Raw genomic sequence first — 14,708 nt, 5'->3', positions numbered from 1 at the left:
ATGACATGCCAGGTTACTGGCAGCAACCCGAAATGCACATTAGATGAGAAGGAAAGTGTCCAGCCATTGCCGACCCCATTCTGTGTTTCCTAAATGCTTACTCTATTCCAGGCCCTGTTCTAGGTGACTTATAGCTCTGGAATGTCAGGTAAGAAGTTAAGAACTGTCACTGTTTAACTGTGGGTGAGGGTGTCTCCAGAGGGGGGACAAGAGTTTCCACTGTATATTTTTTATGCTTTGGTTTTTTTTTCTTTAACTGTTATATATATTCCAAAACATATGCTTGCTTTTCAGTGCCACACACTGGCAGTTCATGCTCCTTATAAGGCCACAATTTAAAATTACACGAAGACTTTATTGCGCCGGTCACCCGGCGGATCGTCATTCAAATAAAGTAAACACTAACGACGCTAATTAATTGGAAGGGAGGGACGGAGGGCGGGGCGAGCGGCAAACGGCAGGTCACCAGCGCGCGACTGTAACTGAGGCGGACTCTCGCGGGAATCTCAGAGGCCCTAGCAACCGGCCACGTGACTCCCGGGGCCGGCCACGTGACTCCCGGGGCCGGCCACGTGACTCCCGGGGCCGCCCAGCTTCCCCAGGCTCCGAGCCCAGCAGCCACGTTGGCGGCGTTTGTCTGCCAGGGGAGGGGGCGTGGCGAAGGCCGTGCGTGGTACGTGCCCCATTCCTCCCCGCCCGAAGCCCGGATGAAGAGTAACGCCATTACCGCCGGAGCCGCCGAGAGTCGTTGCGGACGGGGACTGGACGCCGGACCGGCCGCGCCATGAAGCCCTTCTCCCGCCTGCTGCTGCTTCTCCTGCTGGTGTTACCCGCCACTCTCTTGCTCCGAGGCCACCCTGGAGGTGAGGCGAGGGGAGTGGGTGGCAGGGCTCGGGCGGGTGGGTGGGAGACGCCGCGACCGCAGGTTTGAAGCTGGAGGCCGCGGCGGCGGCTCCGGCTCCTGGGTCCGGCGTCCGCCTCGCCGGCCTCTCTCCGCGGCCCCCGACCCCCGGCTCGCAGGGCGGCCCCCAGCGCGCCAGAGCCTGCCTGGCCCCCGCCTCCTGCACGCGAGCGCTGGACGCTGCCGGCGAGCTTGCTCGGGGGCGGCGGGCGGCGGGCGGCTCGGGCTCGCGCCTGCAGCCGCGGCCTCGGCCGGAGCGAGGAACGAGGGGCGGCGGACAGGCTGTGCCCGAGGGCGCTGCGGCCCCTGGCGCTCCAGCGGCCGCCGCTCCACCCCGTCCCCGCCCCTCGGCGCTGGGCTGACGTGTCTTTAGCGTCCGCGCCAGGAGTTCTCCATTCATTTGCTGAAAGCCTTGTTTTCTGTTAGCCTGAACTCTGAGCCGTGCTGCTGGTCCTCTCCCCGATTATCAGCACATCCCTCTGTGCTCCCAGGTGTGTTGATTTCCCCAGAACTCACCCGTCTGTCTAGCCTTGCTCCCAGGCGGGCTGAAGAATCCCTGGGCATGTCCGGTACTTGAGCCCTCCTTTTGCCCTCCTTTTTTTGTAATTATTTTTCCCGTTTTGTTTTGTGGAAGCATCGCATTGTCCTGAAAAAAATGTAGTCTCCTTCGAACTGTACGTGCTTGTTTGTTTGGTTTTTTTGCGGTACGCGGGCCTCTCACCGCTGTGGCCTCTCCCGTCGCGGAGCGCAGGCTCAGCGGCCATGGCTCACGGGCCCAGCCGCTCCGCGGCATGTGGAATCTTCCCGGACCGGGGCACGAACTCGCGTCCCCTGCATCGGCAGGCGGACTCTCAAGCGCTGCGCCACCAGGGAAGCCCGAGCTGTACGTGTTTTATCTAGGTTTATTCCAACAGTTAACCTGGTGTGAGAATAGGTAGCAGGACGTCAGAAATGTGGAAACTTGGCTTCTTACCCTGGTTCTATCGTGAACTTCCATTTTCTCCTCTGTGGAATTCAGTCTGACTAAATGATCGCTCGAGTTCCTTTTATTCTGTAACTTTAAGCAAGCTGTGTGGCAAAATGAACGATAGTGACAGGTATCCACGAGTTCTTTTGCAAAGAAAAGTGAACTGACTGGCTTCTGTTTAACGGATAGAAAACCAAGTGGGAGAATTAACCAAAACCGTTAATTCATTTGCAGGTTTAAATAGGAATGCTTTTCCTTTAGGAGTTGCTTGCTGGTCGATGTTTTCATTTTCTTTAAGAAAATTTGGTAATCGTACTTGTCTAGAATCTAAAGTATATTTTTTCAGGCTTGCTTTCCTTAAGAAACATCAGTATCTAACTGGGTATCTTTGAACACTTTGTGCAGAATGGCCTGTCTTTCAACAGATGTTTTCTCTTAATTTTTCCAATGTAAAAGTGTAAGTTTTTTTTTACGCACAAAATTGTTACTGGTTAGCATTAAAACATTGTTTTATAAATGTAGGGTGAAAGCCATTGTATATATTGAGAAGTCTTGAAATTTAACTGAGTACAACTTTATTATGTCAGTTGTAGGTATTCTTACCGGTTTTACAAAATGATTTGTAAATTATAAATGCACTGTTTAGTCTGTTCAGCCAGCAGCTGAAGCTGATTTTCAGTTCATAAAGTGTGGTTCAGTGTTCTTTAATATTTGGCATAAGTCTTAACGGGCAGTAAGAACTCAAGGAAGTGGGAAAGACTTAAAATGCAGTCCCTTTAGTATATACTGTTTCTCCTGAGCATTACAGCGTGTGCACGTGCTTCCTTTCCCATATTTTTTTTCCCTCTACTTAATTGCCACATCATCATTCTTTCTGAGAAATGTTGGAAGAGTCACTAGAACTTTGAAATTTCTTTTGAGGGTCTTGCCTGAAATAGATTTAATGTGACATGTACTTTTGCCTATAAAATTATGATGTATAGTTTCTTGGCGTTATAGTTATGCTTACTTTCACTATGATGTTAAGTGTAGGGGAAATAAAAAGTATCCTAAAACATGTTTGAAGTTGTATGCAAAAATAAATGCATGCTTTCTCAGCTCTCAAACTTGAAATTACCAATATAGTTTTTACTAAACCAAATGTGTTTTATGAGAGCTAGTTTTCACTATGGATGTCATACAGATATTTGTTCCTTGGAATTACATGCTATCGAGTACTAAGAGTTTTGAGCTGTAGTCAACTCTAATAACAGGATTTCTTGCCTAGATATTTAGATTGCTCTTTTCCTTTAGACCTGGATTTTTTTGGTTTGTTTTATGTGGTTAATGATAGATTAAATTCTGGAGTTTCTTACTTTTAAAACAAACTTACTTTCTTTAATATGCTTAACAGAGTTGCTTGACTTTCTTTATTTGGGCTTTAAGGCATCTTTAGTTTTAGCAGTTCATTTTTCCAGTTGCTTTTTAAAATTAAACAGCATTTCTCACTAAAATTAATGTGCAATTGGTAAGACTAGCAGTAAGATAAAATCATATGAGTATTCTTAGACACGTTGTAATTTGGCATCACTTGAGTGAGCTGGGAGATTGAGTTATTCCGAGGGAAAATTTTCGTTGCCTATATACCTGAGATTTAGAAACATTGGTATTCCAGGGTAAAGGTTAACTGCTTGTTCTTTATTTTATTGTTAGGCTCATTGGCAGCGGCTCAAGATCTTACAGAAGATGAAGAAACGGTGGAAGATTCTGTAATTGAAGATGAAGATGATGAAGCAGAAGTGGAAGAAGATGAACCCACAGATTTGGTTAGTGCCGTATTTGATTTAATACATATGTATAGTGTATCTATATATATATATGTATTTAGCCCTTATATAGACAAATTTGGTATTAAAATTCTTGCTTTTAGAGGTTTATTACTGGGATCAAAGTGGATTGAATTTGGGAGAATGGGGCCAGTCATTGAGGATGATCCGTAAGTATTTTCTGGCGCCAAGGAGGGAGACGTGAAACAAATAACAGTTCAAGGTGATATGAACGTGAGTCTGTGAGGGTAGCATTATAGTAGGACCACTGGACCATTTGTTGTTGGGTTTGGGATAATGACTACTTTGCTTTCTGGTCTTGGGCAACTTATCTTTCTGGGTCAGTTTCCTCTTCTTTTTTTCCTTCACTCAATAAGCAAGTATTTATTGAGTTCCTACTGTGTGCCAGGCACTGTTTTAGATTTCCCTGGTGAACAAACCAGAGATTCTCTCTGCTCTCATGGAGTTTATGTTCTTGGGACAGTGTGTATGCATTTTGGTGGCAGGGGGTGAGGAGCGGACAATAAACAATATATAAAGTATGTTCTGTGAAGATTCCGCTTAGAAGGAGGGCTTGGAGAAGATCTCTTAGAAGCTAACACTGAGACTTTTACTATAAAATTATAGTATGACAGTAAGAATATTGGGCTAGAATCAAGATCATTGTGGCATGCTTCTAGCTAATTTTATTTTCTCTCTTAGACTACTGTAATTTATCCTACATAGAATTGGTTTTTAACCACTTTTAAACTCCAAAATCAGTCCTCTGTGAAATCTAAGCAACAGTATTATTGTCTTTGATATCAGAAGGTGAAGGCCATCGAGTGTGGACTCTGTCAGATTTTCTGCATTCTACTTCTGGAATATATTATTTACTCATCTTTTCTCCATCTCTCCTTTAACAGTGAGTTGTCTTTACTCTCTTCTAAGGCCGGCCCTACCACCACCACCGTCTCCCCATCTGGTCTTGTGAGATCTTGTTTATTATCCTCTTTCTTTCTGTAACTTTAAGCATTGATCCTTCTCGGTGACTTAATTCTGTTAAGCTGCAGATGTGCTCACATCCTCCACTTTGTGTTCCTCCATCTGAAGTTGCTACACGTTTTCTTTTCTTTTTACCAGCACAGTTCTTGAAAGAGGAAATTGTACCACTTTCTCTTCTGCTCATTTCACATTTGTTCTCTAACAGTGCTTGGTCTGGTCCCATGTATCTAGTAAAACTGTTCTCGCTAACTCACCAGTGACCTAACTGCCAAATTCCTGGCCTGGAATTACCATTCCTCCCCTGTTTGACCTCTTTAGCATTTCCTGAGTACCCCTTCCTTGAGTCCCCTCGTTGACCTCTGTGGCACCCCCATCGGTTCTCTCTGTTCAGCGGCTGCTGCCTGGTCTCTACTGCCTTCTCTCCCCCTGCTCACTCCCTTAATGTTGATGACACCTGTGGTTTTAACAACCACCACCTTACGTTGATGACTTCCAGATCTCGTTTCTAGCCGCCTACCTTACCGAGCTCCATTCCTCTGTTTCTAGCTCTTTATGGGATAGCACATCTGGATGTTCCATAAGTACCTCAAATTTTATCTGTCCAAAATGGAATTCAGCATTTACCATCCATCTTACTTCCATAAATTAATTCTGTTTTGATAAGGCTCCGGTGCTTCAAGCTTTTACCTTGTTGCTTTCATTTCTTTTTATTACACAACCTGTTAATCAAATCTTAGGGATGTTTTCTCTTGTTTCTCAAGTATATCCTTTTCTCCTTATTTGACAGCTTATGGTTCCTACCTTCCTGTTTCTGGTCTCTTTTCCTGTTTGTGGGTCTCTTTTCCCAAAAGTAGAAATTCACTAAGTTTTTGTAAATGAAGGTATCATTAAAGATACTTAAAATATAACTTATAATACAATTGAACGAATTGTACAACAGTCACTGAAGAAATGTTTTGAGTGCCTTAAGCATATGAGGTGGGTGTGGAGAATTTTTAAAATGTAAGACAGGCTTTGCTCTTGAGAGGTCTGTATTGGGAGAGAGAGTATTTACATAAATGAAAAGTTAAATGCCAGTAAACAGTGGTGCCCTTAAGCATCTCGATTTATTAAGGGCCTGGACATTTCAAATACAAGAGTATCTGTAATTCTCATTGATGCCTGGAGAAATGCTGCACTGGGGTTTAAAATTTTTAGTTAAAGTTTGTTGACTTTTTTTTTTTTTTTTTTTTTGCGGTATGTGGGCATCTCACTGCTGTGGCCTCTCCCGTTGCGGAGCACAGGCTCTGGACGCGCAGGCTCAGCGGCCATGGTTCACGGGCCCAGCTGCTCCGCGGCATGTGGGATCTTCCTGGACCAGGGCACGAACCCGTGTCCCCTGCATCGGCAGGCGCACTCTCAACCACTGCGCCACCAGGGAAGCCCATGGGGCAATTCTTAATTGGAATGGAAAGACCAATAACCAGGCCCTAGCACGGCTCGGCAGAATGTGGATGCGGGACAGAGCCAGCTCTGCCCCGCCCCGTGTTGTCCCTGGCTGCTTTTGTGCTGCCCCCGCAGTTGCATAGTTGCAGCAGGGACCTGTGGTCCCGAAAGCGGAAGACACTTGCTACCTGCGTCCTCAGGCCAGCGACTCCTTTGGAGTCTCCTTCCCTTTGCCCTTTGTCGGGGAGGGGTGGCATGAAAAGTAGTATGAGAATTCTTCTTTTCCGGGAAGGTAGTATTCCTGGCATTTAAACTAAGGGGAAAAGTAAGTACTACCCATTTTAACTAGAAACTAAATGTCCCTTTGAAAAATACTGTTTTTAAACTTCTTTCAAACTTTACAGAAAATTTACCAACCCACAGTCTAGAACCTCGCAGTTCAAAGTGTTATCTAAGTACCAGCTTCATGGGCATTTCCTGGCATGGGCATTTCAGATACATACTGAATCTCAGGCTTCACCCTATACCTGAGTCACAGCTGCAGAATCCCCAGGGGATCAGCATGCACATTACTCTTTGAGATGCACTGCTCTTCAAGTTTTATTTTCACCGATGAGTTACAATGAAATTCATTCCACTACTAATCCCAACACAGCCTTGGAGAAGCAATGTATATATTGTCCCAAATCTAGTGAAGTCATTATTCTTAAACGATGTTGTTTTTCTTCCATAGTAATCTGCTTTTAACATTTTTCTTAGGCTGAAGATAAAGAGGAAGAAGATGTATCTGGTGAACCTGAAGCTTCACCAAGTGCAGATACAACCATCCTGTTTGTGAAAGGAGAAGGTGAGAGGGGAATGTTGGTTGTAATTCAAATACAGGAATTTTATAAATGGCTAGCTCAGTTTTGGGGGAAGCATTAATAATGATTAAGGTCTTTATTTTACAAGTATAGGGTAGACACATTTTGGGGAAAAACCCACTTACATGTATGAATACCCATATCTGTAAGGTAGCATTTCTGGCATTTAAACTACGGGGAAAAAATAAATACTATCTATTTTAACTAGAAATCAAACGTCCTTTTGAAAGATACTATTTTTAAACTTTTTTCAAACTGCCACAGTAAAATAACATTCATATTTTGAGTGTAAACATTAGTGAAATATTATATCTTTACAGTTAGGCCTTGATTAGAGCCTGTGTTGCATTAGAAGAAAATTAACTAATGGCTTATATTTATTGAGAACTATGTGGCAGGCACTGTTTTCAGTATTTTGCATGTATTATTCAATCCTAGTAGGAACCCTAAGAGGAGAGTTATTGTTGTTGAACTGAGGTTTAGAGAGGTTACGACTTGAACAGGGTTACTCAGTTAATAAACAGATTCTGAAGACAGGATTCAGACCCAGATGTGTCCGACTCCAGAACCTGTACTTACTGGATGAAGCAGCCCTGTAGACCACAGGATAATTATCGAAGACTTATTATTTGAGATTATGCATTCTCTAGGTCTTCTCAAGCTTTCTGTTTTATTCCCACATACATTCTGGCTCTGTGCCTACAGAAAGTATGATTTGGGAGGTTTTTGTTGTTGTTGGTTTTTCCCGTTTATTTTTGTAGCTGCCTCCTTGGGTCACGTTTGTTTGCATTTTGACTAACTGCAAATAAGGATTGCCTGATTGATTTTTTTCTCTGTTATGTTTTAATAGATAGTACAGTTTTCAGGTGAACCTCTGAGACTTTACCTTTCTGTCATTTTCCTCTCCGTTACCTGCACAGGTTGCAGATACTGAGTTGGAGGTGAAGGTGACTTCACCAAGACACGTAGCCCCCCTGCAAGATAATCTCACTCCTGGAAGTATACAGCTCCTTCCAGTATACATACAACTTGGAAGTGATCTGGTCTGAAATTGAGGTGCTCAGTTCAACTCTTAAGTTGGAATGCTGCCATGGGGACAAGGGTTTCAGCTTACACACGAACTCCCAAGTTGCTGGTTAGTGGATGGCTGGAGTGCTCTACTGAAAAGGGTTCTGAAACCAAATCCATACATAGCAGGAAAGGGTGCCAGAATCCATTTGTAATGTCTGCTTATTTTGTACCCTGTGAATGTTTTCTAATCTTCCTGTCTCTTTTTTGTTTCTTAGATTTTCCAGCAAATAACATTGTGAAGTTCCTGGTAGGCTTTACAAACAAGGGTACAGAAGATTTTGTCGTTGAATCTCTAGATGCCTCATTCCGTTATCCTCAGGACTACCAGTTTTACATCCAGAATTTCACGGCTCTTCCTCTGAACACTGTAGTGCCGCCCCAGAGACAGGCAACTTTTGAGTACTCCTTCATTCCCGCAGAGCCCATGGGTGGCCGGCCCTTTGGTCTAGTCATCAATCTGAACTACAAAGATTTGAACGTAAGGCTCTCTAAACCTTCTTCTTCTTCTTTTTTTTTTTAAGTTAAGAATGGATGAGGACAGTTGACATTGTTTAATGAATATTCTTATATTTATTCATTCAGGTGCCTATTTTGTGGTTGAAAATAGGCAGCAGGGAGGCAAAGATAAATTGTACACCTCTGTCTTCAAGTCTATAATCCAGTGGGGCAGATGGTTGTAGACAGACAACATCACAGCATAAGTGATACATACTAGGGACAAGTAAGTGCGGGGGTAGGAAAGTGAAAGTGACTCCAGCTGGATCTTGAAAAGGAACGGTAAGCCGCACAGTGGAATCTGCTACTTCTTCAGATGTTAATATAAAGTAATTTTTGTACCTCCTTTTGTTGCTTGCATTTTGCCCGTTTTACTGCTTCTGTTGGTAAGTTTTAAGGACTTTCTGTGACTATTTTTATGTCATTTTATACACTCATAGAGAAAATGTAACCAAATTATTTTTAGGATGTTAGTAAGGCTTATGGTTTATGAGAACCAAATAGCCTAATATAAGCTCTGCTGTCTTTCTTAGGATATTTTACTATCTTTCTATAGGATACATATATCCAGTGAATGAATGAGAGAAGCCTACTAGAATTTTACTGCTGGGAGTTGACCTCTAGATGCCAACTATCACGTCCTCCTTCAGATAGAAAGCACATGTAAACCATTCCCTGTTGAAAAAGTTTTCTGAGAAGGAAATTTCATCCTCTCTTGGAAGTTTATTCAACCTTTTCATCACCCCAGTATCAACATATTTACATCTGAGTTAAATTTCTCATGCTGCATTTAAGTTTTCCTTTTGTGTCTTTTTTTAAAACTACTTAGTGGAAAGTGGGAAAGAGTTTTCATCTTTTTTCTTTTTTTTTGAGGGGGGGCGGTGCATACTGCACTGCTTGTGGGATCTCAGTTCCCCGACCAGGGGTTGAACCCAGGCCCCTGCAGTGAGGGCGCCGAGTCCTATAACCACTGGACCACCAGGGAAGTCCCCGTCCTTATTTTCAGAACAATGTATTAAGCCTCCTCAACGTTATAGTTTAGTAGCTTGAAGGATTGTATATTTCATCAAGTTTTCAAGGAGAATTAAACTTAATCCAACAAGCATATATATAGCTTCAGTTCCATTTTGAATGTTTGTTTCATCTTGGAATTGTCACTAGAGGAATGCTAATTGAAAGATCTTGGAATAAGACTTAAATCGTCACAGTTCAGCAATAAGTGGTGACAGTTTTGAAAAAGTACTACCTCGATGCTTCACACAAAACACAATACAGCTGTGTGTTGTCCCAGTGATTGTCATGTATTTGAAAACTGAAATTGTGTTGAGCTGACAGAATTATTTGGAGACCACCACAGAAAAAGATTTTGATACTGAAAGTCATTAACCCATTTAATATAAACTGATTTCCAATCCATTGCCAATTTAGAACATGAATTTGACTTTTGTTCAAGTCTAGTTCTTAAAATGATGTTCTCTGGAGCTCCTGTGTGCATGTTCATGGTCTTCCTTTCTCGTTTGGAGGATTACCTACAACAGAAGCCAGGGCTTCTAGCTGAAGAGTGTTCTGTGGGCTCTGTTTCTTTCTGCAAGTTATCCTGTTTTTACTTCACTTCCCTGGTTTCTCACACCTCTCATCCCCGTCAAAGAAAGTGGGGACAACTTTAGCAAAGTTGGAGGCCTTTTTTATTTTTGAGGAGAAAGTAACATCATAACGTTGAGTCCCTGACATTGAATTGGTGCACTTACGTATGACCCTGTTGAGTCTTACTGATGTTCTAAGTGATGAGAAAGCGGTATGGTATCGGTAGGGTATCTGTAGGGTAACAGTTTTAAGAAATCTTTTAAGCTTTCATTCTTTCAACACATTTCCGATTTTTGTGATTTATTTTTTTAACAGGGCAATGTTTTCCAAGATGCTGTCTTCAATCAAACAGTTACAGTTATTGAGAGAGAAGATGGGCTAGATGGAGAGACGTAAGTGAAAGTCACAGTGTGTAGGTCTTGGTCTCAGAAGGTAGGGCTGGGAGGCTTGCTTCCGTCACTGTAGCTTTTAATGATGCAAGATTAGGTGTAGATTGGGTGGAATCCTGACTACTTAAATTCATACTTTAGATGATTCTTACAACTATTAATACCAAGTTAGGAAAGATAGTTAAAACTAACAAAAAATTGTTTTAGAAAGTTTGCGTTTTGTTCTTCCCGTCTTTAAATTGTTTTCCACCCCGCCCTCTTAAGTTGGTCATCAGCCTCATCTAAGTTGCATGGCTCCAAAATTACTATTGAAAACATAAACCATAAGATTTTATCTTGAAAAATGTGTCCTTTGCGAATGATGAATCACTTTTCACTATATACTTATATAATTCACTAAAAGTAACTTTCAAATAAAATCGTGCAAAGTCTAATATTTGAGGAAGACAGCGCCTAATGCAGCTGTTTAACTGAGCTTTGACTATAACAAATTATGAAGTAATTCATTGTAGGTCATATGCCTTTTTTGGGGGGTGGGGACTGACTGTTGTTAAAGGTAAATTTATAAAACTGTTACCTGGCTCTACGTTGAATTTAAAATATTTTGTTCCTTTTCCCCACAAATTATTTGGAAAAATTATATTTTGTTAGAATCATTGTAATTAACTCATACCTGTTAGGAGTTTAAGCACAATTATAGTTTTAATTAGCTGTGTTATTTCTTATGAACTAAAGCCAGTTTATATTTTCTCCTTTTATATCAGAATCTTTATGTATATGTTCCTTGCTGGTCTTGGGCTTTTGGTGGTGGTTGGCCTTCATCAACTCCTAGAATCTAGAAAGGTAAATATCGATAAACAGCTCTTATAGCCTTACTTCAAAAATGGTTACAGTACCGAGTACAGTCTAGTTATTTGTGGCTTTTTGCTCTCACTGTGGGTTTGTAGTACCTTTTTTTTTTTTTCTTTGCGGTACGCGGGCCTCTCACTGTTGTGGCCTCTCCTGTTGCGGAGCACAGGCTCCGGACACGCAGGCTCAGCGGCCATGGCTCACGGGCCCAGCCGCTCCGCGGCATGTGGGATCCTCCCGGACCGGGGCACGAACCCGCGTCCCCTGCATCGGCAGGCGGACTCTCAACCACTGCGCCACCAGGGGAGCCCTGTTGCACCTTCTTAAAATAAAGCCTGAATGAAGTGAGAGTAGCACGGACATGTATACGCTACCGAGTGCAGAGTGGTTGGCTGGTGGGGGCATCAGCATAGCCCAGGGAGATGGGCTCCGTGCTTTGCGATGACCTGGAGGGTGGGGGCCCGGGGGGTCGGGGCTGTGTGGGCATGTGGCTGATTCGCTTTGTTGTGCAGCAGAAACTGGCACGCTATTGTGAAGCGGTTGCACTCCAGCGAAGACCTATTTTAAAAATAATAACAACAATAAAAATAAAAGCCTGTTCCCTGGTGGCGCAGGGGTTGAGAGTCCGCCTGCCGGTGCAGGGGACGCGGGTGCGTGCCCCGGTCCGGGAAGATCCCACATGCCGCGGAGCGGCTGGGCCCGTGAGCCATGGCCGCTGAGCCTGCGCGTCCGGAGCCTGTGCTCCGCGACGGGAGAGGCCACAGCAGTGAGAGGCCCGCGTACCGCAAAAAATAAGTAAATAAATAAAAGCCTGAAGAGGAGACCTTGGGTGTCTGATTCGGATTTGTTTAGACTCTGCTGCCGCGTGCACTTGGTGTCCTTTGTCTGCATTCTCCAGGATGACACTTACCTTCTCACTGTTACGTAACTCTATAGTCTAGATTTTTTATTCCTAAAACTCAGACATTAAATTTCATTCTTCTGTTTATCATACTCTTTCATGGATATGTATTTTATCTATAAGTAATGCAGCTTTTATGTATTTGCTTTAATACTCTTGACTATAGGGCTGACTTCTCATTAGCAATTAAATGAGTCTTCATTTGAAAAAGAATGAATGAATTTGGCTGTATTTAAGTCAGAATTCTGTTTCATGTTAGAGTTGTGGAGTGGCAACATTGAAGCACCTGGTGTAATCATGGTTTCCTGTCTCTGAACTCGGTAGCTAATCCTGTCACTGTATCCTCATGTCCCTCTTCTCCCCTACCCTGCCAAAAAAAAAAACCAACCCCCAAACAAAATAACCCATACTATTGCTCTCAGTATATAACGTGATTTGTGTCAAATACACTGATGTGTACTAGACCCTAAACAATTGCTGGACATTTTGGTTAATCTTTATTTATTAAGCAGTAAGTCAGGCAATCAAATCTATGTAAAATTAGCAGTAAATGTTATTAATAAATCCTTTTTAAAAGAAAAATACTTAGTGCTTGAATGTTAATTTTCATAACTTTCTTTACCTTGTTTTCATAATAATCAGCATTTTTGCTATAAGTTTATGTATTAGGTATAAGCCAGTTTTTCAGTTATCTCTGTGTATTCAGAGTCCAATTTTTGGACTGTAAAATTAATATTCTGTTTCTTATGTAAATAATTAGATGGGTTTTTTTGTTTTGTTTTGTTTTTTTAAAGAATAGGACCAGTGGAATTGAATCACCTTCTTACTTTCTAGCAGTTTGGCTGCAAATACTCAAGGAACAAAGTTTGAGGTTGTTAGCTTAAATGGGATTGTATGTTTCTGTTTTATTTATGCCAGCTGTTTAAGTGTATTTAGCTAATAATGCAGGGATCTGCCTGCATGCAACATTTCAGTAATTATCCCAACTTTTGTTTAATGTGGAAATAAGTTTATTCTTTAAGATTTGATTCCCCAAATGAAAATCATTGTAAAAGGAGAAGTTCTTACTTGGTCTACCAATTGTATAATAACATATGAAGCTTTATAGCAGAGGAAAAGGCCGTTAGAGACTGAAAATAAGTAATTGTGCAGATTTATTCCTTATTCTTTATAATTCGTGTAGACATGATTTTCCCATCTCGTTAAAAAAATATTTGAGGAATATGTTTTAGGACTAAAAGAGAACATGTTTATTAATATATTTAAGTGGGTAGCTTGATGGGCGGTTTTAATATTATAGTAAATAATATAATGGAACTCCTTTACAATAATGTTTTTATGTTCTCTTAGCGCAAGAGACCCATACAGAAGGTAGAGACGGGTACCTCGAGTCAGAGTGATGTTGACATGAGCTGGATTCCTCAGGAAACTTTGAATCAGATCAGTAAGTACGCTTACAGGCTCGCCTGGGAAGCTTTTCTCTTAAATGGAAATTAAGTATCTTAGATTTGGCAAAAAATGCTTGGTCAACACTCATCTTTTCATGGCTTGTACGAATCTAATATGATGAGCAATGAATGCATCACATTTTTATTCTGTGCACTATATTTATGCTTTAATTTAGAAATGCTTCCACATCTGCATTTTGTATACAAATGTGTGAATTCTCTATATTCCTAACCTTTTTCCTGTCTCTCTTCTTTCCTGTTGCTTCAGTGCAGAGTAGGAGAGGTGAGGCAATTCATCTTTTTAATGGTGTTTGTTGTGGTGTTGGGAGCTGTTGTTTGTGAATACTTTACAGTAAATTTATTGAATAAGGGAACAGTTTTCTATCACCATATTTATTAGAAAAACTGCCACCTACCCACCATTTTTGAAAGAATAACCTACAGTACTGCCTGATAGTTTACCTAACGTATATTTCAGTTTTTATTATATATGCAGTTGGTTAAATATTAATCTTTATAGAAGAATATAGATTTTTTTCTCCAGTTGTAATTGGACTTTTTAAAAACATTTACCATAAAAGCAGTATGGCTTCATTGCTTTTTTTTAAACAACTTTAAAAAATTTATTTATTTATTTTTGGCTGCGTTGGGTCTTCGTTGCTGCACGTGGGCTTTCTCTAGTTGCGGTGAGCGTGGGCTACTCTTCGTTGCGGTGCTTGGGCTTCTCATTGCAGTGGCATCTCTTGTTGTGGAGCACGGGCTCTAGGTGCACGGGCTTCAGTAGTTGTGGCACACGGGCTCAGTAGTTGTGCCCCAGGGGCTTACTTGCTCCGCGGCATGTGGGATCTTCCTGGACCAGGGCTCAAACCCGTGTCCCCTGCATTGGCAGGTGCATTCTTAACCACTGCACCACCAGGAGGTCCTGTCCTTTTTTTGGGGCGGTGGGGGGAAGAAAAAAAGTTCAGAGATAACCTCCTGGCTCCACGAGTCCCATTTTCCATAAATAATTGGTACTTACATGTTAGT

General features: G+C 42.0%; 1 protein-coding gene and 1 long non-coding RNA gene across 4 annotated transcripts in view; one reads left to right on the top strand and one right to left on the bottom strand.

Moving 5' to 3' along the window:
• Positions 1-676: 676 nt before the first annotated feature.
• Positions 677-14,708, top strand: part of SSR1 (signal sequence receptor subunit 1) — a 21,931-nt gene continuing 7,899 nt past the window's right edge. Inside the window, exons 1-7 of one of the 2 annotated variants that reach the window (XM_089918270.1) lie at positions 677-863; positions 3,561-3,673; positions 6,842-6,929; positions 8,232-8,494; positions 10,411-10,487; positions 11,249-11,327; positions 13,585-13,678. In XM_089918270.1, coding sequence (XP_089774396.1) covers positions 785-863; positions 3,561-3,673; positions 6,842-6,929; positions 8,232-8,494; positions 10,411-10,487; positions 11,249-11,327; positions 13,585-13,678 — 793 coding nt within the window. In that variant the 5' untranslated portion in view covers positions 677-784. The remainder of the gene's footprint in view (positions 864-3,560; positions 3,674-6,841; positions 6,930-8,231; positions 8,495-10,410; positions 10,488-11,248; positions 11,328-13,584; positions 13,679-14,708) is intronic. The other variant, XM_022586615.3, reaches the window with a different exon arrangement.
• LOC115802034 (uncharacterized) overlaps positions 9,307-14,708 on the bottom strand; it is a 27,870-nt gene continuing 22,468 nt past the window's right edge. For both annotated transcript variants that reach the window (XR_016394524.1, XR_004022396.2), the window contains exon 5: positions 9,307-14,609. This is a non-coding gene — a long non-coding RNA (uncharacterized LOC115802034). The remainder of the gene's footprint in view (positions 14,610-14,708) is intronic.

Source organism: Delphinapterus leucas, chromosome 10 (assembly GCF_059928025.1).
Source record: "Delphinapterus leucas isolate spDelLeu-1000000601 "Yukka" chromosome 10, BTC_Dleu_Yukka2, whole genome shotgun sequence".
NCBI lineage: Eukaryota > Metazoa > Chordata > Mammalia > Artiodactyla > Monodontidae > Delphinapterus > Delphinapterus leucas.
Note: the sequence above shows the minus strand (reverse complement) of the source record. Positions and strands in the feature narration are given on the sequence as shown.